We start from the raw sequence: 27,519 nt of genomic DNA on the forward strand, positions 1-27,519 counted from the left end.
GCAAGTCCAGCTGTTGCCATAGTGAGGTCAGTGTGCATGAGAACCCCCAGGTGTGACAGGCAGCAACTCCAGCCCCGGTGGGGGTGGGGCAGTACATGGGGACACAGGTACCTGCACCACGCACCCACCTAGACGGGTGCTCTGCTCATCCCCTCCCATCGCGCATGCCTCCCACCATCAGAAGCCCTTCTCATAGAGGCACGGTCCCATGGACTCCCCTTTTTCACCTTCTAATGGAAGTAGGGCTCCTAGCCAGCCTTCCGGGATGGAGGTCTCGAAAGCCAGAAAGGCTGGAGCCTGGAGGGGACTTCTTGTCAGATCCTAACACAGCGAGCTCAGCCTGGAGCCCCTTACCCCTCTCCCTGCTGCTCTGCTCACTGGCTTATGGCACCGTCACTCCCAAGGCGCCCTCCCCATCCAAGAAGTCCCTGGGGGAGTCAGAACTCAGCCAGCCTCATCTGCGGGACTCCTCTGCTCTCAGATTTTCTTCCACAAATCCACTTTTCTTGGACACCACTGCAACTACTTCTCCTCTGGCTTCTGCTCCCCATTCCCTGCTCTCCTCCCCACCCCATCCCCACCCCTCCACCCCCAGCATGGCCCAGGCAAAAACACCCAAGAGCAAACACAGATGGCAAACTCACAGCAGTCCCGACCTCCTGGGACTTCATCTCGACTCTCCCAGCAGGAAATCCTAGGAGTGGCCAGCAGAGGGGGCGAGAGGGCCACAGTTGAGGAGAGGACGCTGTGAGCAGGCAGACAGGACGGCCTGCCCGGTTCAGGGCCCAGCTGGGTCTCTCAGGGAGGCTTCGGAAGCAGACTCACCAAAGGCACGGATCCTGCACCTACTTGAGCCAGGCAAGGGGCTCAGGGCTTAAATACGGAGGGTCCACACGTGGTAGGGTGGTCCCAAGAAGGTGCAAAGAGATAAGGAAGGCCCAGGGCTATCTCTGGGGCCCAAGGCCAGGGCAACCAGCCAAAAACACCAAGAGCAGGAGTCCCCACACCCTGGGCTCGTGAAACCTTACAAACATTAATGGTGGCCGATGACTTGGAGTTTGTGACGACAGGAACCTAGCAAAAGCCCATCACATAGGTCCCAATTTCTGAGGCCAGCTCAGCCAGGAGCAGTCAGGAAACACTTCCATCAGTTCCCGACATCTGCAAACGATCTCCCTCCTATGATACCCGATTTTTACTTTAGCATTATGCACCACTCCTCTTGCATAATGGTTATGTGTAAATAGGCCTTAGGTCTTACTTCCCCGAGGAAGGCACGAATCACATCTTAAATATATCCGAGCCCCTCACGGTGCCCAGCATAGGACTGACCCTCCCTGCATATGCAGAATGACCGAATGACCTGACTCATCAAGCAGCAACAAACATAGTGCATCTACTACAGCTCTGTCCTGCATGGCCACACAACACAGCTGGGTCTTCTCGAGCAAAGACATCTCTCTCCTTCCAAGACGAATGACGGTCCTATAAAGTAATAATATCTAAGGCAAAGTGTAGCAGGACCAAAATTTTTTAAAGCATATTTTTGCACTCATTCTTAACGCAGTCTAGATAATAACATTTTGGCTACTTCAAAATTATCATCAAAAGACTACCTTTTTCTAAATCCAGAGCAGCTCTTACTGATTTTTTTCCCCAGTCTTTCTCACTGCAAAAGTGTTTTGTTTTAAGATTTTATTTATAAATCATCTCCACACCCCACGTGGGGCTCAAACTCACAGCCCTGAGATCAAAAGTCACACGCTCCACCGACCTAGCCAGCCAGATGCCCCTGCAGAAGTGTTCTGTTTAAGAAATTTTGGTTGGAAAACATCCATAACCAATCAAAAAAGCCATAATTTTAAAGGCCTTATTTTTGTATATCATGTGTCAAGTCAAATTCAGCATAATAACTAGGAGTGCTTCAAAAAATGTTTGTTGAATAAATGGAACAATTAAAAAACAAAAAAACAAAAAACAACAAAAACCACCCATCTCTCCCCTGCCTCCCTCCTTTCTAGGCTCCACCAAGCTAAGATCTGTAACTTTCCCTACAAGCAGAGCAGAAGGCCGTGCCAAAAGGCCAGAGCTGAGGGGGCTGGGGGAAGCTAAGCTCTGGGGCTCTCTCATGAGTCTCATTCCCTGGGCTGCCCAGGATCGTGAAGGCTCAGATGCACCAGAAAGAGGTTCCTGCAAAACACACTGCACCACCAAGATGACCCGGAGGAGAGTCACCGTACACAGGCCTCCGGTGTCTCCCTCAAGGGAGGGTTCAGCTCCTCGGCTCCGGGGACAACCCACCCATCTGCACAATAACCGAACAGCAGGAAAAAGGGGGGTGGAGCGCAGGGGTGAACCAACAGTCTGCTAAGAGAAAAAGAACAAACAGGAATCAGGGGGAGGTCTGCCAGGCAAGCCAGAGGGAGAGAGATCCCTTTTCCTCTAGAGTCTGTTCTTGTCTTTACACATATGAAATGTCCCCAGACCTATCAAGGACACAGAATTCCCTGCCCTGGGGGTGGGAAGCAGGGAGCCCGAGGCGTCGTGAGGTGGTAGGAGAGGTGATGCGAGGCCTGGATTTGGGTCTGAGTTCCATACTTGCTCTGGGACCTCGGTCAAGTCCGCACAGGCCGTGAGGCTCAGTGTCCCCAAGTGCAATGGGAGGAGGCATGTGGGAAGAGCAGGGGAGCCTGGGAAGCCCTGGCGGAAGGAGACTGCATCACAGGAAGACTCGCCGAGGCTGGGCTCTGTGAGGGATGGCTAAGCCTTTCAGTGGCACAGCACAGGGCCTGGAGCCTGAGGCCTGCCCTAAATCCTGCCCCTGCCACTCGCTAGCTTCCTCACCAGTCCAGGAGAAAGCAGCAGGACCCACACGGCAGCAGCCTGGGAGAAGAGGCCTTCAGGAATGAGACCGGGGGCATCGGGAGGCGGGCGGAGAGGGTTAATGAGCCCAGCACTGGAGGCTCTCCGTAGCTAAGCCTCAGTTTTCCTGGCGGCAAAATGGTACATATGATCATGAACTCCCCGGGCTGCAGTGAAGATCAAATGGGAACATGCCTGACACGTAGGTTTTACTGAACAAGATGACCAGCGCTGAGGCTCCCTCACCCCATGTGTATGTCCTCGCACACACCACAGTCGCCCCACGCGGTACCTGGGAGACGGGGCCTGGGACAGAAAGAGCCAGAAAAGCAGCTGCCATCTGAAGCCAAGAGGACAGGGGCAGGCAGATGTGGAAGGGCTGCAGTAGGCACTCAAGCACTGGGCTTGGAAAGGACCCCGAGCCCCAGAGCAGAGAAGGTGCTGCTGGGTGCATGCCACTGCGTGTACTTGCTGGTAAAGTCCTGGCCGGCCCGAGAGCCCTCTGGCTGGCCAAGACGCAGCCCCACATTGGCCAAGGCAGGGTAGTCCCTGTTCCTCCAGCGCACGGGCCCAGGCAGCTGGGCTGGGGTAGGTGTCTCCGGTGGCACATCCTCCACTTTCCCAGCTAGCCTGAGTCTGGGGTGACAGATGGGTTGGCGCCATCCTGGGAGGGGACACTGGACAGGAGCCCAGCTCCTGCACTGAACCAGCAGGGCCCCGGCCTCTCCACTGCTGTGCTCCCCTCAGTTTAGACTCTCCTCAGAATTCTCAAGCCAGGCCCCTTCTTTCTCTAACACTCTAAGTATCACATTTTTCTGGTCTCTTCCTCTGCCCTTGTTATGGTTCAGCCCCCTCCCCTTTTATCCTTCTACTTACTCTTCTTTCTCTTAGGGGGAAAAAAAAAAGCACAAAGCACATATTCTGAAGGATGGGAAACCAGAGAAGCCATTGGCTTTAGGAGCTAAAGACAGCTAAATTTAGGAGCTCAGAATAGAAGGTGAGGCCTTCAAACTCTCGGGCTCCAGGTGCACTGTGAAAATCTCCCCGGTAGGATCCCTCCGTGGGAGGGTGCTGCTTCTCTACCACTCACCTCTTTTTTTTTTTTTTTTAAAGCTTTTCTTTTTTTTACTTATTTATTTGAGAAAATGAGATGGAGCATGAGAGAGGGCAGGGTCAGAGGGAGAAGCAGACTCCCGGCCGAGCGGGGAGCCCGATGCGGGACTCGATCCTGGGACTCCAGGATCATGACCTGAGCCGAAGGCAGTCGCTTAACCAACTGAGCCACCCAGGTACCCTCTACCACTCACCTCTTAGAAATGCGGCTCAGCGAGGGGTCAGCATTCCGAGCCCCTCCCCTAACACTCACTTGTTGACCCTGCCAGAAGGTGCATTTTCTTAGAAACTCACGTTACCGTAAAGAGCCCTGCTTTTCCCCCGGGGAAAGGCGGGAGGGGAGGAAGGTTCACAGTCTTCAGGATGAAGTACAGCAACCAAGGTGGGCATGTTTTCTAGGAGCAGGTAGAGAGGCTTGGCCCCCAGGCAGCAAAGGCCACAGCGGAGAAGGCTGGGGGGGGGGGCGACGAGCATGTACACACCAGGCCACCTTTCGGCTCCGTCCAGGGAGGGAGGAGGCCACCTCTCCCACCTGCTGCTCCTTTGCCCGGCCGATGCTGAGGACCCTCCTGTAGGAAGCCCTCCACAGGCACGGTCGTGAAGCAGGTGCTGGGCAGTGGGGAGAACCACTGACCTTGGTCACTTTTAGGAAAATCAAAATTGGGTGTCAGGTGAATAGAACAAGCCACTCCATCTCCTGGGTGGTAAGGACACTGGGGAGAGGTCCAGGAGAAAGTGACCCAGAGAAGATGTAGCATCTCCTTTTTGGACAGATTTTAGGAAAGCAGAGCACTCCCCCCCCCACCCCCACTCTGTCTGCCAAGAAGAATTCAGAATGATTCCTCTCGAAAAACACAGGACTGAAATGCAGAACTCTTGGGGCATCCTGCTGACTCCAGGGCTCCTCACTTCCCATGAGCTGCCCTGATTAAATGAGAAATGGGTGTGACAGCACTCTGCAAGGTGCGACACGTTGCTCTGCTGTGTGCCCGAAGCCAGCTGGGCTCAGAGCGATGCGAGCAGCGAGTCCTAGGGGCCTGTCACCATGCCCCTGCACCCCTGAGAAGTCGGGACCCAGGCGCGGGGCCCAGATCACATGTGGGCCTGAAGCCGCCTGCTCCGGCAGTGAAGAAACTTTATATAATGACGTTAAGATTACAGAGCCCTTGTCTCTCCAGCCACCCGAAGGAGGTCACGGTATCGCTTCGGATCTGACTGAGCTTCTGCTGAGAATGCTCAATTATTCACTAGCCCTGGATACTGGCCCAGCTCTGGGGTCCTAGAAGTGGGCTATCTGGAGAGATGGAAAAGGATGCCGTGAGAACGCCCCCAATCCAGACTGGGGTGAAGGTCCAAGAGGACAAAAGAAGCAGAAGCATGAGAGTCAGCCTCTGGAGGATGTGGGGGGCAGGGGGCAAGAACAGTCAGACATCCCAGCGCCTGGCAGAGAGAGAGAGAGAGTGAGAGTGAGAGACGGGAAGGCTGGACAAGGCTACTGTTCCCAGAAACGTCGCTCATTGCCTCCAGCCCCCACACTGTAGGGCAGGGGAGCCCTTGGTTCCTGGAGCCTAGCAGGAAGGCAGTAGGGTGTGTGTATTCACCCCTGCTTCTGTTTCAGAGCCCTCTGCCCTGCGGGGTATAAACAGAGAAAGCCCAGACCGCCCGTGAGAAGAAAGAAGAGGCAGAAGAGGGGATCAGGTTAACGATACTATATTTCCATTGCCTCATCTGGCACCAGAGGGGACCAGGGTCATGTTTCGCATCTCAGGGATGTGGTGGATCCAGGGAGGAATGGGCACGGTGCTGGGGAGACCTGTTGCCAGCTCCCATGACCCATGCCCACATCACCAGCGCTGGCTCCTCACTGTCTGGAACTGGATAAGAGAGAGCTCCTACTGCTGCTGACTGTTACTGGCTCTGGCGTGGGGCTCACACCCCAGGGCACGCCTTCCACTGGGGTGCACCTGAGGGGGCTGAGGATCCCAAGGGAAGAGGCTGGGGACCCATGTCTGGGCTGGAGTCCACTCAGTCCCCAGGGGCTGCAGAGAGCCACAGGGTCTCCCACAAGTTTTTCACCTGAGCTAAGACACAAGAGGGTTGAAAATGCAAGACCATGGGTCTTATTAGGTAACTTGGACATGATCTAACTTCACCACCCACCCCCGGAACTCTGTACTTCCAGAAGCCAGGGCTAATCTGGAGAACAATGGGAACTTTCCATCTAGAAAGAAAGTCATGGGTGTCAGTGGGGAAAAGATGAACAAAGGCTAATTCTAGAAGCCAGGTGCCTCCTGGGACAACTAACTGAGCCCATGATCCTATTCAAAAAGAGAAGGCTGTAGCTCATGATCTCTGGGGTCAGAGCTTTAGGTAAGGGGCAGACTCCTCACCTTTTAGCCCCTCTCCTGCTCGGACAGGACCCCTACAAGGCAAGGCGCTTCACCCGAACATGAGGAACTCAGACTAAAAGCAGAACCCCTTGATTTGCCAGGTACCACAAGACAGACTGCTGTGTGAGGCCCGAAGGACCCTGGCAAACAGGGTCTTTGAATCACTGAGACAGGGAACAAAGGTTCATGGCAAATCACAGAGCTATCCTGCCTAGCTGACGGCACGGGCACAGCCTCAGGAGTCTCTTTGGAGGCCACCGGGCTGGCTGCCTCTGGTTCTCCCTCCACCTGAGGAGCCTTCCCATGCAGAGAAGAAGAGAATGGAAGAGGGCACGGGATGGGTGGCAGCGGGGAACAGAGACGGTGGCTATCCCTCCAGCAATTGGGTGTGAGCTCTGGCTGGCACAGACCCTAATGTGTACAGGAACAACTGAGCCGGCAGAGTGCCACATGGCTCTGAAGGTGGATGTATTCGTATGGACAGGCCAGTTGACCCTAGAGCAGGGGCCCCTTGGCCTCCCATGTTATCTGGCCTACAAGCTCAGACATACGAGGAGGCCCCACAGAAGAACGGTCTGGCCTCCCCCAGCTGCTGAGGGGCCATGGTTTGAAAACCTCTCTCAGCAGAGCAGCCCCACCCACCTCTGCCCCAGCAGGCTCTCAGGCATAAATAAACCAGGGCTCCTTTGCACCTGCCAACATCAATCGTCTCGGCAAGTACCTAGGGCTAAGGGTGGCCCCTCACTTGCCATCCCTAGGTGTAAACAGGGGTGCTTATTTATGCCAGGGCGGAGAAGAAATCTCGTTGTCGAATAAGTCTGGTGGAAGAGTCTGCTCTGTGTCCAGAGTCTGCTCTGGTTTGGGTGATGAGCTGAACATCCCTGGTTTCCCCACCTGGAGCCTGGAGATAAGACCTCCCCAAGGCCACAGGAAGTATCCAGTCATGACATGATTCCTCCACCCTCTGCACTTCACTGTGTGCACCTGGCCCTCCCCCACCCTGACTATTCTTGTTCAGCAGGGGCAGCAGGCCGGCCTGTCAGCAAAAGTCCTGCCACACGGAGCACCTCCAAACTGGTCTCCTAAGGCTATCCAGACACCCTCTGTGAGCTCCAGGCTCCCATCGCATACCCCTCCTTGTCCTCAGAGCGCACCCACCATACCACACAGAAGGGGAAGGTCAGGCACCAGCCTGGCAGAGCTGGCCATCAACCCAGCGTTCCTGCACGATCCCTCTCCCGAGACCCTCCAGCTGGGTGCCCCTTGCAGAAGCCCAGAAGGGGTGTGGGACATGGGGTGACAGCTGGGGCAAAGTTTTGACCAAGGCCAAGAGGGAAGCAATGACCAAGCCAGATGTGGAAGAAATGAGGAAAGGGGGATATAAGCCTCTGACCCCGGCAGGGGCTAATCTGCTCCCTGAAAGGCTGGGAGCAGGAAGTGAAGGTGGGACAGGAAAAGTTACTAGGTTTCTCTGAGAGTACACATTTTCTAGGAACTGCTGCTCAGCAAAAAGAGGCAGAGACAGGGAGGGAGGGAAGGAGAGAGAGAATGAACTCATCTGCCGGGAAACCAGGCAGCCCAACTCCAAGGCCCCTGCACCCAGTGGTTCCTGCTGCAGCCCCGGGGCCCAGGATTCCCAGAGGTTAAGGCCACGCTACACACAGATGGAGAACCCAGATGTCACCAGCATTCTCTATGCACCTGCCAGTGTCCCAGTGCCCCAACAAATGGTGACAATTTTTTTCCGCTTTCTAGCTATCAGGCAGAGGGAGAAGCTACACTGCTCAGTGCTCCACAAATGGTAGAGAGCAAGATAGGGGACAGAGATGGGCATCTGTTTTTGCTTTTAAGGGGAAATCATTTAAGGCACAATGTCAAAAACAGCTCACTGGATCTGGAGGGAACAATGACAGCCCAATGATGTCACCAAGGCTGAGCTGCTTCCCAGGACTGTGAGCCCCTGGCTTGTCCCCCTGCTGCACTCCTGCTGTCCTCGGGGCACCAGGCCCTCTGCTCTCTTTGGGTGGGGGCTAGGTGAGCCTCTCCATGACAGTTGAGGAGCTAGAGCTGCTTCCAGGCTGTTCCAGGAACTCAACCCCCGCCAGGGCCGCTCTGGTCCGAAAGCCAGCTGGTGAGTTCCAAACAATGGCAAGGGGTGTGGGTAGTGGGGGAGGCTTATGAATTAAAAATAGATGCTCGTAATCACCAGGGAGCTTGCAGAGAGCATGTGGGGAGCTGTGTTTACTAGAGAGAAGAATACCTTCTATTCATGCCCAGAGACTGGGGAGGAACCACCAGAGCATCTCACACGGACCAATGGTCTCTGGGTCTGGGAGAGTCAGCTGACACGGCGGACTTTCCTGGAGGCTAGAAGACCCCTTTCCTCCTCAGGAGCTCCCCAGGGCCTCGCCTATGCCTGGCGGGACAGTTACAGGGCAGGAAAGCTGTGTAACTGGGGGGGGGGGGGGAGGCAACCAAGCCATAGTGTCACCCTCTTGAGCCTAGGCAGACCCGCGCCCTGTGGATACTGCATAAAAGGGTCCCTACTACTTGTAGTGACTTCACGTCTGTTTGGCCCGACGAACCCCCTAGAATGTGGGATCCGTTCTCCTCTCTGCCAGGAAGTGGCCGGGTGTCCTCGGGAAGCAGTGTCCTCATTCGTCTAGGCCTTGTCTCTTCAGCTGGAAAACGGAGATAGGGCCCACTCTGGCAGCTTCATGGGGATGTTATTAACCAGGCAATAATACGGCAGAGTTTGGGAAAGCTGAAAGTTCTAAATACTGATAGAAGACAATCACAGGAACTACCCTTTCCCCTGTGACCACCCTGAACCCAGGGAACCGTCCTTCCCAGCAGGTCGCCCAAGAGTGTCCAGCCCTGGTCTTCCCCCAATGGCAAGAGGAGAACTCGGGCCACGTCGGGGGCAGTGTGAAGATCAAGCACCAGCCACGGGCAAAAGCCTGGGGAGAAGCTCCCCAGCGGATGCGCCTGCCCCCAAGCCCCAAGCCCCAAGCCCCCTGCACGCCCAGTCACCAAACATCAACAAGCCTTCATCAGCTTCGAACCACCGCCCGCCGCCCACCCACTCCGTCTGCTCAGGCAGCCGGAGAATACAAGGTTCACATTCCCCCCCTCAGAAAGCAGCTGTGGTCCCAGGGACCCTCGCTTGACAGGATCGTTCTAATTTCATTTTTAAAGTGTTTTCACTGGGCGCCTGGGTGGCTCAGTCGTTAAGCGTCTGCCTTCGGCTCAGGTCATGGTCCCGGAATCCTGGGATCGAGCCCCGCATCGAGTCCCACATCGGGCTCCCTGCTCCGCGGGAAGCCTGCTTCTCCCTCTCCTACTCCCCCTGCTTGTGTTCCTGCTCTTGCTATGTCTCTCTCTGTCAAATAAATAAATAAAATCTTAAAAAAAAATTAAAAAAAAAAAAAGTGTTTTCACTGACTCAGCACAGAGAGGTGGGCCGGGCTACGGTTGCACGCAGAGCACTCGCTCACTACAAGCTGATAACTCGGTTCATTCTGCTGGGCCCCTCCAGGTCCCCACTCCACAAGGCCTTTCAGCTGACAGAGGCAGATCTCACTCTTGGAACACACCCTCCACAGCGAAACGACGCTTGCAAATGGTCCAGTGCCATCGTTTTAAATCCTGTCTCTACAATGACAATTCCCAAACGTATGCCTCCAGCCTGGATCTCTCCCCAAGAATCCACTCACATATCTGACTGCTTCTTTGGCATTTCCACGTGGATGTTGAATAGTCATCTCAAACATAATCCGTCCAAAACCTTACTCTGATTTCTGGCCCCAATGGCCCCTGCCAGATATCTGTTCCATTTGCCTGTTTCCCCAACTCAATTAATGGCAATTTCTTCTTTCCAGCTGCCAGGCCAAAAACCTGTGTGCTATCTTTGCCTGCTTCCTTCCTGTCATGCTCCACATCCGTCAGAGATGGGGGTACCTCGAGCTCGGAAGCAAATCCAGGATCCAGCCCCTCCTCCCCACCTCCACCACTCCCACCCAGCTGCAAGCCACCACCACCTCATGCCCGGGCGATTTCATTAGCTTCCTGGCTGGACTCCAGGTTCGCACCCTGGCTCATAGCCTGTTCTCCACACAACAACCACAGAGATCTTCTTCTTCTTCTTCTTCTTCTTTAAAAGATTATCCGTATTTATTTGACAGAGAGAGAGCGCACAAGCAGGGGGAGCGCCAGAGGGATAGGGAGAAGCAAACTCCCCGCTGAGCAGGGAGCCCGATGTGGGGCTCGATCCCAGGACCCTGGGATCATGACCTGAGCTGAAGACAGACACTTAACCAACTGAGCCACCCAGGCGCCCCTACAGCGATCTTCTTAAAAGGTGTCCCATATCTGTACAAAAACCTTCTAATGACTTCCCATCTCACTTGCGAAAAAAGTCAGAAGTCCTTTTCCTTGCTGGCGAGGCCCTCTGTGATGCACAACTCTCCCCCTGCATCTTTAAAAAACCAACAAAACCCAAAGTGCCTCAATCCAGTATCTGCCATCCTTTCTCCCAGATGAGCAACACATGCTGTCCCCAATGCCACCATCTCCTCAATCCACTGAAACAGGTTTCTTGCTAGTTACCAATGACCCCCACTGCTTGCGACTGCGTGTACATTTCCGAACTCCGAGGTGACCTGTCACTCCTGCTACATTTCGCTCTGTTGAGTACTTCCCTCCTCCTGCAAACTCCTTCCACCTTTTGCTTCAGCATCACCTCTCTCCAGGACGACTCCTACATGTCTGGCTGCTCTGTCCCTTATACGTCGGATCTGTCCTTGGCCTCCCGCTCGCTCGACGCATGCCATGAGTTCCAGCTCAGTGCTGACTCCCAAAGTGCTAGCCCAACCCCAGACCTCTCCCTCAGGAACCCGACTGACTGCCAGTTGGTGCTCTTTAACTGGATGGCTCCCGAAGGTCCCTGCTCCCACTCCCATGTCTCCTGGTCTATTGATTCCAACTTCCAAATGCCTTCTGAATTTGTCTCCTTTCCAGCCTCCCTGCAGCCTAGTCTCCTCTGGTAGCTCCAAACACAGTTTCCTTGACTCCACTCCTGCCTCCACTCCACTCCTGCCTCCACTCCACTCCCAGTCTATCTTTCCAGTCCTACACGGAGACCCAGAGGGACCGCCTCCCCCCAGCTGGCTGCCCAACACCCATGGATAGTTTCACACTGCCCTTGTGATCAGGAGCTGGATGCTCCGACCACAGTGAAGCCCGGGGCCCCCTGCCCCAGCTAGCTGGTTTCTGTGCATGCTACACCCTCCCCTCCCCTCCCCCTCTCCCTTCCCCTCGTTCTTCCCTGGCCAAATTATACTCCTTCAAGATTCAACTCAATGGCTTCCTCCAGAAGGTCTTTGCCAACTCCCCTCTCTTCCCCTGCCCCCAAAACCCCCCATAGCCTCTATCACAACCTTATCACCCTATTCTGCCCATCCACCCACCTGCCTCCCCTCTGCTCAGTAAGCTGCGTGAACACAGCACCTTCATCTTGTTCACTCTCACAGCCCATAACAAGTGTTCAGTAAGTACTTGTCATGTGAAGAAAGGAATGAAGACAGAAATTCAGGAAGTGCCAAACTAGATGTTCTCCTTACCAAACAACCCTTCATGGATTCCTCTCCTATCTTCTTTGGTTGGTAATAATAATAAAAATGATACTGTGCCAGGCTCCATGCCAAATATTTATATAAATATGAACCCATTCGATCCTAAAACAACTCTACTGTTATTATTCTCACCTTCAGTTGGTGAAACTGAGGTACACAGAGGTTAAGTGACTGGTGCACCAGCATGTGGCAGAGCCAGGGTCGGTGCTAGTCTGGGCTTTTAACCAACTGCACAAAGGGCTTCTCAATAGCATGTTTAAGGTAAACAAGCTGGAATTCACATCAGCCGGAGCAAACTAAAATTTTGAAAAGCCCTGAAACAGAAATGCGCCATTCAGGGATCATCTCTTGCTTTGGGTCAGTCCTACCTCTGACTCCTGGAACAGGGCAGAGAGGTCTGAGGGGAGCAGGGTCTGGGTACCCGCCAGGCAGGGCCCTCAGCTCAGCCCCTCTCCACACCCCCCGGGGGGGTGGGTATCCGGCGGCCCCTCCGCCACCGCCGCCGGCTCTGGCCTCTGAGGACCTCCTCGCCCCACGGAGGCCCCCTTGCGCCCCGCCTCACCTTGTCGCCGCCGCCCTCGGCCTCCTCGGCCAGGAGGTACACATTGGCCCCGTCGGCCAGCAGCAGGGCCGTGTCGGTGGTGGAGGAGGAGCGGGGGCGGCACTGGTGCTGGTGCAGGATGGCGGCCAGACTGCTGTCCTGGGGGGCCTTGCGCAGCAGGTGGGGGCTGCTGCGCTGGGGCTCCAGGGAGCTGCTCTTGGTGCGCCGGCTGCCGCCGCCACCCCCGCCGGCCCCGCTGCCGTGCAGGCTGGCGCCCCGCTTGATCGATGGCCGGGAGCGGATCTGCTGCAGCACGCGGTTGAAGGCGGTGGGCCGCGCGGGCAGGTCGTGCAGGGACATGGCGTAGGAGACACGGTGCATCTCCGGGGAGCGCTCCTTCTCGTCTGGGGAGTCATGGTCGGACATGCCCTGCTGCTGCTGGGAATCCTGAGACGGCTGATGCTCCCTCTCCCGTGACCGGCGCCGGCTGTGGAACAGGTGCTTCAGGCCGTGGCCAAACATGGAGCCCTCTGAGAGCTGCTGGATTTTCTTAAGGGAGAGAGATGAAGAAGCTAGTGAGTGGAATGCTCTGGAACACCCAGTTGGTGAGGACAGAGCTGGGGGGGGGGGTGTCTGTCTGTCTGTTTGTTTGTTTTAAAGATTTTCTTTATTTGACAGAGAGAGACACAGCGAGAGAGGGAACACAAGCAGGAGGAGTGGGAGAGGGAGAAGCAGGCTTCCCGCTGAGCGGGGAGCCCGATGTGGGGCTCGATCCCAGGACTCTGGGACCACAACCTCAGCCGAGGGCAGACACCTAACGACTGAGCCACCCAGGCTCCCCTATGGGGGGGGGTCTGTTCTTGGGAGACCAGTGAAACCACTACAACTGTCTGAATCTGGAAGATCCCTGCAAATGGCCTGTCATGCCAAGGAAGGTGGTAAACTCTGACCCACTCCTCTTTTAGTCCCAAAGAGATGTACCCCCCACGACCCTCCATAGGACATTCCCAACCAATACATGGTTCGGGGTTACTGGGCATGATATCCTGTGGCTAGCCTGGGGCTCAGTGGCACCCACCAGTAGCACTTGGCCCCCAGGGTTGTATCCCTCTGGATTGATTCCCCAGCCCCTCCCTACCCTCTGGTCCCTCCCTCCTTCTAAGTTAGGTTCTCCTTCAAGCTGCACTGGCTCTTTCAGACCACCAGGCAGCCATTTCCAGAGATGCCTCGTTGCAACATCCTCTGAGAAAATCGGGGCCATACTGTTGCGGTACACTGCTAAGTGCCTACTGCACGTCTATTCCCCTTTCTTACCAGCCAAACTGCCTGGCCTTCATGCACCTTGCTGAAAATCCTTCCTTCATCACACTCCCTTGCAGCTAGGAGTAGCCACATGATAGCTTTAGCCAGTGAAAAGCAAGGTGAGAGTTTCTAGCAACACTTGCTTTCCTGATAAAGATCCTCGCCCTTCCTACTTCTTCCCGTCTGGAATGTAGATGTAATGTCTGGACCTGCAGCAGCCATCCTGCAGACACAAGATGACTGGCATGATGATGAAGGGCTGCACACACACACAAGAGCCGCAAGACACAGGCTTGGGAATGTGATGGCCCCATGGTGCCACCAGCACAGTTGTGAATGCCTATCTTGGAATTCTGGCTGCATGAAATAAATAAACTGATTTTTGTCTACAGAACTCCAGTACGACTTTCTGTTATTTGTAGCCAATCTGATTCCTTTTTTAAAAAAAAATTCAATTATTTTCGAGTAATCTCTACACCCAACATGGGACTCGAACTCACAACCCTGAGATCAAGAGCCACAGGCTCTGCTGACTGAGTCTCATTTCTGATATAGTTAGCAATAAAATAACCTTTACTGGAACTTCCAGGTTGGTGAACACATCCACATGCCGGAGGGTGGTGCACCCTCGTTCCATCAGAATAGAAGCTTCTGCCCTCAGGACCCTTCCACACTTCGTCCCAGGTACCTCTCCATCTGGCTAGTCATCTGTAGCCTTTGTAATACCTTTTATAATAAACTGGTAAACATAAAAAATAAATAATAAACTTTACTTCTGTGGGCATGCCTTGTAGTGCAGTCAGTAATGTGACCGCTTCTTTAGAATGTGGTTTCTAAATGAGTGTCTTGCCCCTCAGATTGGAACCAACCACTTAGGCTGCAGAGCCCGGCGCTGCCCTGGCCCCAGCCTTCCCCCGCAGCTCTGCTGCTCCTACAGGCAGGACGGCTCAGGCCAGGGCGAGACAGCGTGTGGTCTAATTCCAGACAGCATCTGTCCGGGGGTTGACTGATTTGGCCAGACCGAGCCCCAGGCAGAGAGCTTCGGAGCCAAAGTGGGGGACGAGGATGTGCAGGAGCTGGTGAGAACCACACTGTGTAACTCCTAAGAGGGAACCTCAGAACCCGGCCATGTGGGGCTCATGGAGCCACAGCAGGTCTTTGTGAGGAACAACCCATAATCTCACGAGACAAACTCATTTTTTTTTTAAAGATTTTATTTATTTATTTGAGAGAGAGAGAATGAGAGATAGAGAGCATGAGAGGGAAGAGGGTCAGAGGGAGAAGCAGACTCCCCGCTGAGCAGAGAGCCCGACGTGGGACTCGATCCCGGGACTGCAGGATCATGACCTGAGCCGAAGGCAGTCGCTCAACCAACTGAGCCACCCAGGCGCCCCGAGACAAACTCATTTTTGAAAAACAGTTCAAGAGGCACCTGGGTGGCACAGTTGGTTGAGCATCTGCCTCCAGCTCGGGTCATGATCCCGGGGTCCTGGGATCAAGTCCCACATTGGGGGTGGGGGGGGGTCCCTGCTCAGCGGGGAGTCTGCTTCTCCTTCTCCCTTGGCCACTCCCCCTGCTTGTGCTCTCTCTCTCTCTGTTAAATAAATAAAATTTTAAAATCTTTAAAAAAAAAGGAATATCATAAGGAAAAGAAAGTACCTTAAAAAACTAATTAAAAAAAAAAAACAGTTCAAAGAGATGGGATGCCTGGGTGGTTCAGTCAGTGAAACATCTGCCTTCAGCTAGGTCATGATCTAAGGGCCTTGGGATCTGCATCAGGCTCCCTGCTCAGTGGGGAGTCTGCTTCTCCCTCTCCCTCTGCCACACCCCCCTACTCGTGCTCTGTCTGCTCTCTTTCAAATAAGTAAATAAAGTCTTAAAAAAAAAGTTAAAAGAGTTACATGGACTGAATTTTCTTTTTTTCTAGAAACAAGCTCACAGAGCAGAAAACCTTAGACCGCCTGGGTGGCTCCATTGGTTAAGCGTCTGCCTTCAGCTCAGGTCATGATCTCGGGGTCCTGGGATCAATTCCCACATCGGGCTCCCTGCTCAGTGCGGAGTCTGCTTCTCCCTCTATCCTTCCCCTCCACCCCCGCTCATGATCTCCTTCTTTCTCTCTCTCTCAAATAAATAAACAAAATCTTTAAAAAAAAAAAGAAAACCTTAGACCATGCAGAAACCAAGAAAAAAACCCCACGTTTAGATCTGAATGAGCTGACCCAGCTCCTTCTGTGTCTTTACACCTCTGGGCTGTTTGTGGAGCAGCTGTGCCGACATCTGGATGTCAGTAACTACACTACCGTGGATTTGTGTAAAAGTTTAGGATTTCCATTTTTGGCCTCATTTGAGTCTCCCCACCACCATCCTCAAAGTAGGCAGGGCCCTTCCATCACCCATTTTACAGACCAGATATGTCACCTCAGCACAACTCACCATGGACTCACGGTTTACAGTTTTCAAGGTGTTTTTCCTTCTCACGTTATCTTACTCGATTTTCCCAGACACTAATAAAAGCAACAGTAGAAACACTTCTACGTTTCAATGAGGAGATGAAGGCTACCACCATTCCTTCTCAAGAATTTAATTCCAGAGTAGCCCTGGCGCCGTCAGGTTGCGCTGCGCCAGGCTCCCCCGTGGGAGGAACCCTCCCCGCAGGGCCAGCCTGAGGCAGGGCCAGGAGGCCCACCTGCATCTGCTCCGGGCAGAGCCAACATGTGCACGGCAGACGAACTGGGGAGCGCACTCTGCCATCAACCTGGAAATGACCAGATCCTGTGGCCTCCAGACCAGAGATGGCCAGGACATGCCTTCCTCCTCAGGCCCAAGCTGATACCAGCCCTCCCTCCAGGCATCACGGATGGGGCCAGCTGGCTCTGGCATTGGCCCAGCTGCTCCTGCCAAACAGTCACATTACATATTACACATCGTCCTTCTAGTATTCCATTCCAGGTCTCTTTGTCCTCTCCCGACCACTTCTGACCTAGCTTCTCCAACTCCGAGGCCCATCTTCTAGATCTGCTCGGTTCCCCTCAAAAGACTTCACCAGAGTTCCCCAGAGCTCGGAGCCATTTCCTCCCCCCTGGGCCCCGGGAAACGGGCAGAGGTGTGGTGGCCAGCAGCCACCGTCTGTCCTGTTGCCTCGAATCCTAAAATCCTTGGTCAGTTTACTTTAAAACCATACAGCATTTTTAAAAGCGCTTTCCAATTGACGCGGTCATTCTAACCTGATGCTAGAGCTTCATCTCAGGAGGGAGAGCGGGACTAGTATCAGCGTCTCCGTTTTGCAGATAAAAAAACTGAGGTTCAGCACAGTGCAGTGGCTCATCCAAGTTACACAGACAAGGCTCCGACCTCCGGTCTAATTTACCTTCACTGGCTCACACACTGATTCCAAGACTAAAGCAGACGTAGTATTTACAGACATCCCAGAACAGTCTCACGGGCAGGTTTAAAACAAACCCAAAACACCTGGGCCAGGGGGAGATGGGCCCCCCCCCCCCACCAACTGTGGTGGTTGATCTGCCCATGCTACATTGTAGGATGCAGGTAAGGGCTTTAACCACTGTCGGCCTTCAGTTCACGCCTTCCCCATCTGTTCTGCGGGTGAAGGAAAGCTACGGATGGCGGCTGGATGACCACAGGACCTTTGCCCCAGCAGCACCGAGGAGCCTGCTAAAGTCTGCAGTAGGCAGGAGGGGAAAGAACAAAAAAGAAGTAAAAAAATAATGGGACGGGGGTGTTGCTCCAAATGAAGGGGTTTTCCCTCACAAAGTGCAAGGCCAGAAAGCTGGGTGACACAGGAGCTGGGGTGCTTCTGCAGGTAGGTGTCAGAGAGGAGACAGTTGAGGAGTTTTGACATAACATGGTAAGTAAGTGTTCCAAAAAAAAAAAAAAAAAACACAACACCAACAACTCAGCCCGTACACATAACCAGCCACAAGTTTTGGAAATGAGGAAAACCATGGTGACTAGCTTCAGGGAACTTGGCCACCAACGCAGCAGAAAGCACCACCTGCTCTGACTAACAGGTTCCAGCTACTAAATGTCACTTGCTTTTCCACACTGACTTTTGCTTTTCCCCAGCTGCCAGAAACCATTTTGGTGGCCAAACGAAGCCATGTATTAGAAGAGAGCTGAGATGTTTCAAAGTTAGGGGTGAGACATAAACAAGAGCTCTTCCGATGTAATAGAATGCGGGAAAACTGTCCCGGAGCTGCCCGGAAGCCAGGACTTAGCCAGAAAGGACGGCTTCCCAGGGCAGGTGCCGAAGCCCGGGGAGGGGAAGGCCAGGGCATTTGCTGTCCCCTCCCCCGGAACTATTTTTCAGGGCAGAGAGGACCCCCTGTCCTTGGGGTGCCATCATCCTCTCAGGAAGAAAGGGTGACTTGGATGATTTCTGAAAGATCCTTCCTGAGAAGGCTGTGGTCTCTATAAACATTTAGGCTTCATCCGTTTTCCTCCCTGCGTGTGGGTCCCCCAAAGGGGAAGTGTGCTCCAAAATCTGCCAACACAGCTGCATGAGGCCAGAAGTGAAATGCTTTGGGGTACAGCGTCTTTGGCACCATCTGGTTAAAAATAGCCAAAAGCGGTTTCTGATTCCTACAGGTCCCTGTGTTCTTAACTCCCAGAAAAGCTGTGAGGCTCTTAACAAGTCACGCTAACCTATAGCTATTTACCCCAACCTGACAGCTCACCACACGTCCCTTCCTCCCACCTGGGTTCGGAACTCCCTCTGCCCCACCACAGCGTCGGCTGTGAGGGTTCAGTGGGGTGACTGGGTCACCATGAGCCTTAGCAAGCCTAGGTCGCCAACGTTCCTCTATTTATAGGGTCTCTATGGAAACAGGGCCAGCATTAGAGAGCTAATCGCTGTCAAAACCCACAGAGTCCTACTCTCAGGATACAAAGTGGATTGCGGAAGTCTCCAATTGCCCTTAAGAAGCTTTGGGTGGGAAGCCTGGGGCTGGAGTGGGAGAGGCACCCTGACTCCAGGTCTGGCACCCACGAAGATGATGTGGGAGAAGAGTGAGGAGCTGCCAGTGTTCAGGCCTGTCTGGGGTTTCTGTTAGAAACAGTGATGAAAGATTTTTCGAATCATTTTTTTCTTCCCCAGTATCACAGCTGACACTTAGAAAAACAGATCTCAACCCAGGGGCAAAAATGACTTCCCCACTCTCAATTTTATTTTAATTCCTCCTTCCTTTATCGCTTAGAGAATTCTGCCTGGTGCCAGTGCAAGTCTGGGAAGGTGGCCACAGCCCCTGGGTCTCTAGGCAGAACTGACTCAACATATACCAGCACAGAAGATTTAAAAAGTTACCTGTGTACCTCCTGTGGTCCTCCCCACCCTTCCCTGCCTGCCCCCTCTGTGAAGCCATCCCCGACCAGGTCTCACGGCCCTGCTCTGAGCTCCAGAGAGCTCATTATCTGCACCACTCACCTTGCAATTAATCATGTGCGTTGTGACATGTTCCTAGTGCTCTCTCAAATTGTTATCCAACTTTTCACTGGCTTATGGACAGAATCCTCAATGAGACTATGAGTGAACAGAGGGCAGGAGTTACACCATCTATATCTTTGTGTCCCTAATATTACCCGGCGATTGCTGCCTCATTATTTATTTTCTGACCAGAAACCATCCAAGCCTACAAAACCCTCTGAAAAAGGATTTAATCCTTAGACAACGACCTTTTCCAAAGACATAAAATGCTCAGTCAGGCAGCTTTCTCTTGTGTCTAACCCACATCCCTCCTGCTACAGTTCAAAGCCTTATCTGAGTCTATGTCATCCCAGTAAGCGCCAAGACTGAGCTGGCTTGGAAGGAGATGAACAGAGACCCAGAACCCTGAGTGCGTTTACCGACTTCACACACAGCTTGGGTCAGGGCTCGTGGGCTCACAAGCCAGCTTTGTTTTCCAGGGTGGACATGACTCAGTTAACTTGGCTGGAATAAGGAAGCCGTTAGCCACTTGATTTGCAAAGTCAAATACTGCTTTTCTCACACAACCACAAAACATACCTGCCGTCCTTCAACCGCTTTGTTCTAACTTCTTAACATGGAGAGAGGTTTAAGTGTTTGGCTGATAAAGGGGCACACTGTCCAGTCCTGGCCTCCTTCTAAGAACGTACCCTCCTGGTCTGTGAGGATTTCAAAGGGAGAGGCCATTTCTTAGAGGAGAGATGAAAACACAGAGGAATTTTGAGTTGGCCTCCAAAACTACCACTAAGAAGCCTTGTGAGCTTTTTTTCCCCCAGCTCCTGACACTCACTTTTTTTTTTATTAACTTATACCCAAAATTCAGGTCTCATCTGATGTTTCAATTCCTTTTTGAGGGAGAAGGAGACAGTGCTGTTCATGGGATTGGCTGCTAAGGATGGTTAGATACACAAACAGAAGCACATTCTGTAAATACTGAGCCTGCAAGACAGTTCGCACTAGAAACAAGAGGGCAGCTGCGAATTCATCTAGAACCCGAGATGTGGCAGGGGAACAGAGAGCTGCCTTTGCCACGTGCTTTCCCATCGGTCACCAATTCCTCTGGAGCCCACAAACAGGGCCGCTCCGAAAATTACCAAAGGCAAGAGGGGGTGGGAGTGGAGCAGCCTTGGGCCTCAGGATCCCCTGCCCTCCGCACATTAGGTGCAGGTGGGGTAAACACCAGGCAACCTCGACATTCCTGCTGCCCCTCAGCTATCCCTGACTATTTACAGGGCTGGGACAACAACCGCGTTCTAGTCAAGAAGGACCCGGGACCCACAAAGCCCCTGGCACTTGCTATCCTACTGCCCCCATTTAGAAGGCCCCTCTTATTTGGCCATTAACATCCTATTCTCTCTCTAATACCCTGCTCTAGGGGCGCTTGGCTGGCTCAGGTGGTTGAGCGTCCGAATCTTAATTTCAGCTCAGGTCATGATCTCAGGGTTGTGGGATCGAGCCCCATGTCAAGCTCCCTGCTCAGCAGAGTCTGCTGGTCCCTCTCCCTCTGCTCCTCCATCCACACATGCTCTCTCTCTCTCTCTCAAATAAATAAATAAAAGCTTTTAAAAAAGCATCTTGCTCTCAGCCCATCTCTTCTGATCGACTCCATCGAATGTTGCTCAAAGCACCCTTAAACCTATGTGTCCTCTGATGGATGATTTTCTTGCAAGTATTGCGTCCTGTTTGAGCGGGAGCTTACCTGGAAGGCCAAGGTACCACCTGCTGCCAAAGAACGAATTTCCCCTTCCCCTGATCCGAGGTCTACAGCAATCCTACTTCCCTGAGGAAATCTATTCTAGCCTCTCGTCAAGCCTGAACATATCACCTCTAAAGCAGAACTAGGAGAAGGCCACAGAGGGTCCGCTCTACCACCAGAACCCTCCACTGGAGTCCCAGAGCACACACACTCCTTCACCCCACCCACGTTCCCATGAAGGAGCTTGTCTTCTCCTCCACTGAACGAGCGGAGACGCTGAAACCCATCAACTTGATCAAGAGCCATGGTCTTAAACAAACAAACAAACAAACAAAACAACAAAAACAAATAAGGGGTGCCTGGCTGGCTCAGTCGGTGAAGCACACGACTCTTGATTTTGGGGTCATGAGTTCAAGTCCCACGTTGGGTGTACAGCCTACTTAAAAAAAAAAAAAAGTCAAACAGAAAAACAAGCAGGGCTTTTGGGAATGTCAATGTTCTCTTTCTTGACTTGGGCGGCAGGTAGATGGGGTGTCTGTTTTGCTGTTGTAAACTGTACATACGTTTTCAGACACTTTTCCATACATGTCCTACGTCACAGCTTAGAACCGTGCCTTTCCCACTGCAGTTGTTCAGTATCTGTCGACTCCTGACCCCTTCCCCATGGACTCTCTACAGGAGTGCTGAAGGAACACGGGCCATTCGCGGGGGGCTCCCACGCCCGTGCTCACCAGGAAAGGTGGTCTCCCACACAGTCTCCGGCTGGGACTTCCCCCCAGCTATTTGGCTTCTCCTTGCCTTTTCTCATCTTCACTGTGATCAGGCAGGAAGGCCAGGGCATGGTGTGAATGAGAGAACATAAGCTGGAACCCACATGAGTCTTGAGTCAAAAGCAGTTCGAACCAGGACTGTAGTAATGGACCTCAGGGTACCCCCTTTTTTCTCCTGGGAGAAATATGAATAGTGCCCAGAAATCCCTGGGGAAATTATTCATAGGGGCTTTTGTGAGGGGAAAAGAACATCAGGGGAAGGCCTCTGGCCGGCACACCCAGAGTCTTCCTTTCAGGAAGGGCTCGATTCTTCTGGCTGCAGAAGGGGTGGGAGAGGTGCTGAGGCTGGTGATTTCCTCCTTGCCTTGAGGCTTCTAGAACTCAGGGACAGAACCAGCTGACTCTTAATGCTTAGCCACTCATCCCAGGCCTCAGCAACAGCTACCACATGCTATGTTGTTAACAGGAATGTGCGTTCCGTGTCCCTCTCTGTAGTTACCCCTGAGCTCCTCCCTACCCCCATTCTTACTGGAGCTGGGTTTTCTTCCTAGAGAATTCCAGTGTACTTTGGGTCCGCAAACTCTCTCCATTACCAGCTATCCTGGCCTGTCCCCCCAACTAGCAGGGAATGTGGTAGCAGCACATGATGAGCACAAATGAACCAAGACATGAACCGAGGTGGTTAAATAGGACTTCCAGGCCACATGGGGCTGGGCAATGGGACTCTGGACTGTGGGTTCCTGTTGCAGGCAGTGTCACATCAAGTGTGTGGAGCAGCGAAGAAGGCCCCCAAGTACCCACATGAGCCTCCTGTGAGGCAATGTCCCTTTTCAGGTGATTTTTCAGTAACAATTATATAATTGCTCCTTTAAGATTGCTGTGTAACTATTTTTCCTTCTTTTCACTGGCCCTCCCACCCCATAATCCCGGATCCCAGACCCAGAAATTTACAGTGCAGAGTAATACACTCCACAACACTGCAGGACCGTGGAGAGAGGCCAAAGGAGCCCCTGAAACCAGTGGCGACCACCAGTTCGGGCATTCAGATCTCTTTGGCAAACACTAAAATCCCCCTGCCCCAATTGCCACTGGAGGTAGTTCAGACAAATCTTCTTATTTTTTTGCCCCTTTCTCAGGAAGATTTCCTCCAATGCACTTAATCTATCACAATGCCTGGAGTTGTCACAAGAAAACAGAAGCGGGACCAGGGGACCCAGAGTCCGTATCTCCCAAGTTTAAAATGAAAACAAAACCAGAGCTGCTGATGTTCCTAGGCCAAACACAGGTGTCGGGGGGGGGGAGGGAGTTACAAAAAAATGAAACTTGCCCCTTTCCGGTACCACCGGAAGAAACAAGCCTGCTTCTACCCAGTGCTAGAGCCAGGCACGGAATTTTTCCATCATTGGAAAACCGTGCCACCACTGGTAAACAACTTTTCCGGCCCTGTAAACCAAGTTTGGACACACTTCAATATTCCTATTCCCTTTTCCCAGAAAAAGGCTCAGAAAAGTTGAGTGATTTGCCTGCAATCACCCAGCAAATCAAATTCCGATGGCCCCCAAGTTCCTATCTGGTTTCCAAAGTCCGTACCTTGTAAACATGTTTTGATAAAGCAGACAGAGATAAACACGAAAAGGCGCTGCTTGTCTCCCCACACTCCCACTGAGCAGATAGCAGCTACGTTTTTTCCTCCTTGTTGCCAGCCTGGGTCCACACGGCTGTGATCTACCTCAGGGATATGTGTTGCGGGGGGCGGGATGAGGCTCCCGTTCCCACATCGAATCTCAATTCTGCTTCAGGGAAGTTCAGCAGTTAATATCAGGTGCGGAGCTGCTGCTGAGTCTGCCCTAACCACAGTGAGGGTGTCGCCAAAAAAAAAAAAAAAAGGATGAAGAAGAGAGAGAGAGACGATATAGGAGGGTGGAGATGAACGAGCTCCCTAAGGCAGCATTATCTACAGAGACAAAGACACCACAGCCCCCACACCAGCAGCAGCCCACCTTCGCTCGTGTAGGCAACCGAGGGGAATGAATAGAGCTGGCAGTCTCCACGGCTGGCCTGAGCTGGAGAGTGGGGGAGTTCCCAAGGCAGCTTCTCATCAACTCAGGGCAAGGGACCCATCTGGCCATGGAATCGGGGTTTGCTGGCCAGACTCATCTTGGACGGGCCCGGGATGAGGCTCAAGTGTGCAGCAGAAGGCTCCCCTCCTTCCCACATCCACATTAAGGGCACCCATGTCCGTTCATCATCTCACTGAAAATAGGAACCGCACCTCTTGACCACACAGGGTGGGCTCAGAGCTGACAGCTGGGACAGGCACCAAGGACTCCTTGGGCCTGACTAAAAGCACAAGCCTCCTGCGCAGGGCCTCTCCAGTGGAGCTCAGCGTTAGACATAAGGCTTGCCCCCAAACTCCGGAAAGGGCAGCCACAGCCCCAGAGGTCACACTCACGTAAATACCACAGTTTTTCTGAAGTACACACAAGGAGCTAGCTGTGTCCCTTCCTACCCCTCCCCAAGGCACACAAGACAGGTAACACAGAGCACACTCACCTGCGCTCTGACTTCCTGACTCTGAGCTGCTCAGGCCAAACGAGGAATGTCATTGGCTTATTCTGGTAAGCTCCTTAGTGGTTGCTGCCATAGGATACAGGCTCTATTTAACATAATGGAGTCCTTTGGCTCCCCTAGCCCAGACCTTGCACCCCCTCTGGAGAATATCTCCCCGGAGGCATCAGTCTCCAAGGCATCTAAGTTCCTTCCTCGGGCTGACATCTTGCTCAGCCCCGTGGTGAGCCGGCTTGCAAATCCTGAGCCTGCAGTCTCCGGGGCAGCTCCAGCAAAGGTGCATTATGTTTTAATTAATATAGAGACATATTCAACATAGCTCGATAATTGTCTCGGCAACCGCAGGCCAGAAAATAAAGGACTCCCAGCTGCATGTGACAGGCTCTTTCGGATTCTGGTTCTAACTGCCGGCTCAGCATGTGTGCCCCAAACCAGCCCAAGCACCGCTTGGCCACCTGTCAGTTCTCCACCCTGGGGGTTGGTTCAGCAGGCAGGCAGGGATCTCCAAGCACTAGCTTAACCTCTGGCTCCACCTAACGGCAAGAACTCCACACTCCCCTTTCACAGATGGACAAACTGAGCTTCAGCCAGGAAGATCCCAAAAGGAGGAAATTAATTCAGCAAAGGAAATGAATGGTCCTCTGCTTGGCCTCCCACGCGGCAATTCTCTTCCCCTGCCATCTTACAGGAGGGAAAGTGATGTCAAGTTTTTAGTTAGCATCTTGGATTTCTCCAGCCCTTTGTCTGCGAACAGCACTTCACACACATTATTCAAACAATCTCGGGTGGGTGAGTCACTAGAACGGTCTGCTGAATAATGAGGAACAAACACAGAGGCCTGAAATGGAGCTGAAAGACGGAGGCACAAATGGTACCTGACGTCCAGCCCAGGGTTCTAAGGCCGAACATCCTCTCTGACCTTTGCCTGGCTTCCCCATCACTTTCAATCCGTGAAAGCACTTTTCTGCGTGGAGCGGGGAAAGCTAAGTCGCCGGCCGGACTTGCCAGGGGATGGTCTGCGCTCACCTTTAAATCAGGAGGCTTGCTTCGGGGCCCCGGGTTGGGCGCCGCGGCAGCGCCCGCATCTGAAGTTGGCCCGGCTGCCGAGTTAGCACCCGTGGCCTCCCCAGGCCGGAGGTCCGCGCCCGGCAGGTGGCCAGCGACATCTTCCAGCCCAGCTCCATCCTCCTCGCCCTGCTGTTGCTGCAGCTCGTCCGATTTGCACCTCTTCATGGTGTATGTGGGTCGGCAAGGGGAATCTGTCCTTCCAGCGCGCCGTCTTGGGGGAGACCGCACCCCCTCTTACACTCAGAAAACGAGGCCCGGGGTCTAAATTAGTAACGGGGGGGGGGAGTCGGCGGGTCACAATTTCTTGAATTAAAAAATAAATCTTTTTTAAAGGAGGGTGAGGGAGGGGCGAGGACACGGAGCCTCGGTTACAGCCTGGAATAGTTCATTCCGACCTGGGGAGCGGAGGCAGGTCACAGTCGAGGCTGGGCAGCAGGAGTCCTTGGGCAGTCATTGGAGCGGGAGGAGGAAGACAGCCCCCGGCCCCCCAAACTTTCTGCTCCAGGGTGCGGGCACGGCGGAGGGGAGCTGGGCGGCACGGCGCATCCCTCCCGGCGGGCCGGGCTGCTGGGCGAGGCAAGGCACCCGGCAGCCGGCCGGGCAGGTCGTCGGCGGCCGCCCGCGGCGCGGGCTGCGGCCCGCCCCCCCCGGCCCTGCCGCCGGCCCCCGCCCCGCATGGGCCGGCCGCGGAGCCCGCAGGGCGCCCGGGCCCCTCCCCGGCCGCGCGCCCGGCTCCCCGCCCGGCGCGCCGCTTGCTGCAAAGCCGCGACCGCGGCCCGAGCCAGCGGCGAGCGCGCAACCTACCCCGCCCGCTGCCTCCGCCCGCGAGGGGGAAGGCGAGGCAAGCAGCGAGTGACAACGGCAACGGGCCAATGGGAAGCCCGGAGGGCTGAGGGGGCGCCGCGCGGCCACGTTTTTAGGGTTGGTTGCACCGCGCGGTCCCCCAGGAGAGGTCTGGAGGGCTCTGCTGCTGCTGCGTTTTGGCATTGCAGAGAGCGGGCTGCGAAGTAGAGGCGGGGCGGCGCGCCACCCCCGACGCGGTCTTGGCAGGGGTGGGCGGGACCCTCCCAGAAAAGGCTCTCTCGGGATTTCCCCCACCCACTCGTTTTATTTGGCAGGGAGGGGGCGGGACAGGGATGTTTATCATCAGTGCATTTTGCTCTAACTTTGCACATTACGTGTGTAGAGCCCTTCAGCGAAGGAGATACTGATCCCCTCCAGGATGCCTGGTCTGAAACACAAACATATGCCTACATGCAGAGCTGCAAATGCAGAGGGAGGGGGTGATCTTCTGTCCCTTCACCCCTTCTCCCACTTTAAGTAGCTATCTCGTATGAGTTTTAGCTTTATGCTCAGAAATTAGAAAGTATTAAATTATTTAACATAATAATGCAAACTGTGAGAAGGCTTTTAAATAAGGGGTGTTAATGGCAGGAAGTTGATACATATGGAAGAGAAGAAAAAGGAATGCAACCTTTTTTTCCCCTGAATCTCAGCCAAACTGTGCTAGTAATCTGGAGGCAGAAGAGAGTAAATATTGGGGCTACCAAGATATGGAGCAGAGTAATAACAACTCCATCTGAGTGTCTACTGTACGCTTACTATGGATACGATGCTTTTTGCCCACCCAGCAACCTAGACCAATGGTTCTCAAAGGATGGTCCTGGAACCAGCAGCATCAGTATCACCTGGAAACTTAACAGAAATGCAAATTCTTAGACACCAGCAAGACCGACAGAATCAGAAATAGAGAGCCCAGACGTCTGGGGTTTTTAATTTTTTTTTTTAAGATTTATTTATTTATTTATTTATTTGAGCGAGGAAGAGGGAGGAGGGGCAGAGGGAGAGAGAGAGAAAATCCTAAGCAGACTCCCCACTGAGCGTGGAGTCCTACGCAGGACTCGATCCCAGTTCCCGGAGATCCTGACCGGAGCTGAAATCACGAGTCAGACGCTTAACCGACTGAGCCACCCCGGAACCCCCAGAAGTCTGTTTTCACAAGCCCTCCAGGTAATTCTGATGCTAACATCTGAGACCCATTCATTGGCTTAGACTATAGTGAAGGGGCCACTCAGTCTGTGAGTCACAGTGACGATC

At 53.5% G+C, this 27,519-nt stretch overlaps 1 protein-coding gene across 2 annotated transcripts in view; it reads right to left on the reverse strand.

Moving 5' to 3' along the window:
• The window catches only part of TMCC2 (transmembrane and coiled-coil domain family 2), a 39,592-nt gene extending 13,535 nt beyond the window's left edge, over positions 1-26,057 (reverse strand). Inside the window, exons 1-2 of one of the 2 annotated variants that reach the window (XM_027613351.2) lie at positions 25,381-26,057; positions 12,561-13,088 (exon numbers count right to left, since the gene is read on the reverse strand). In XM_027613351.2, the coding sequence (XP_027469152.1) occupies positions 12,561-13,088; positions 25,381-25,587 (735 nt within the window). In that variant the 5' untranslated portion in view covers positions 25,588-26,057. Of the gene's footprint in view, positions 1-12,560; positions 13,089-24,339; positions 24,993-25,380 lie in introns of those variants that run through there. The other variant, XM_027613352.2, reaches the window with a different exon arrangement.
• Between the last annotated feature and the right edge of the window lie 1,462 nt (positions 26,058-27,519).

This window comes from Zalophus californianus, chromosome 10 (assembly GCF_009762305.2).
Source record: "Zalophus californianus isolate mZalCal1 chromosome 10, mZalCal1.pri.v2, whole genome shotgun sequence".
In the NCBI taxonomy this organism is placed as follows: Eukaryota; Metazoa; Chordata; class Mammalia; order Carnivora; family Otariidae; genus Zalophus; species Zalophus californianus.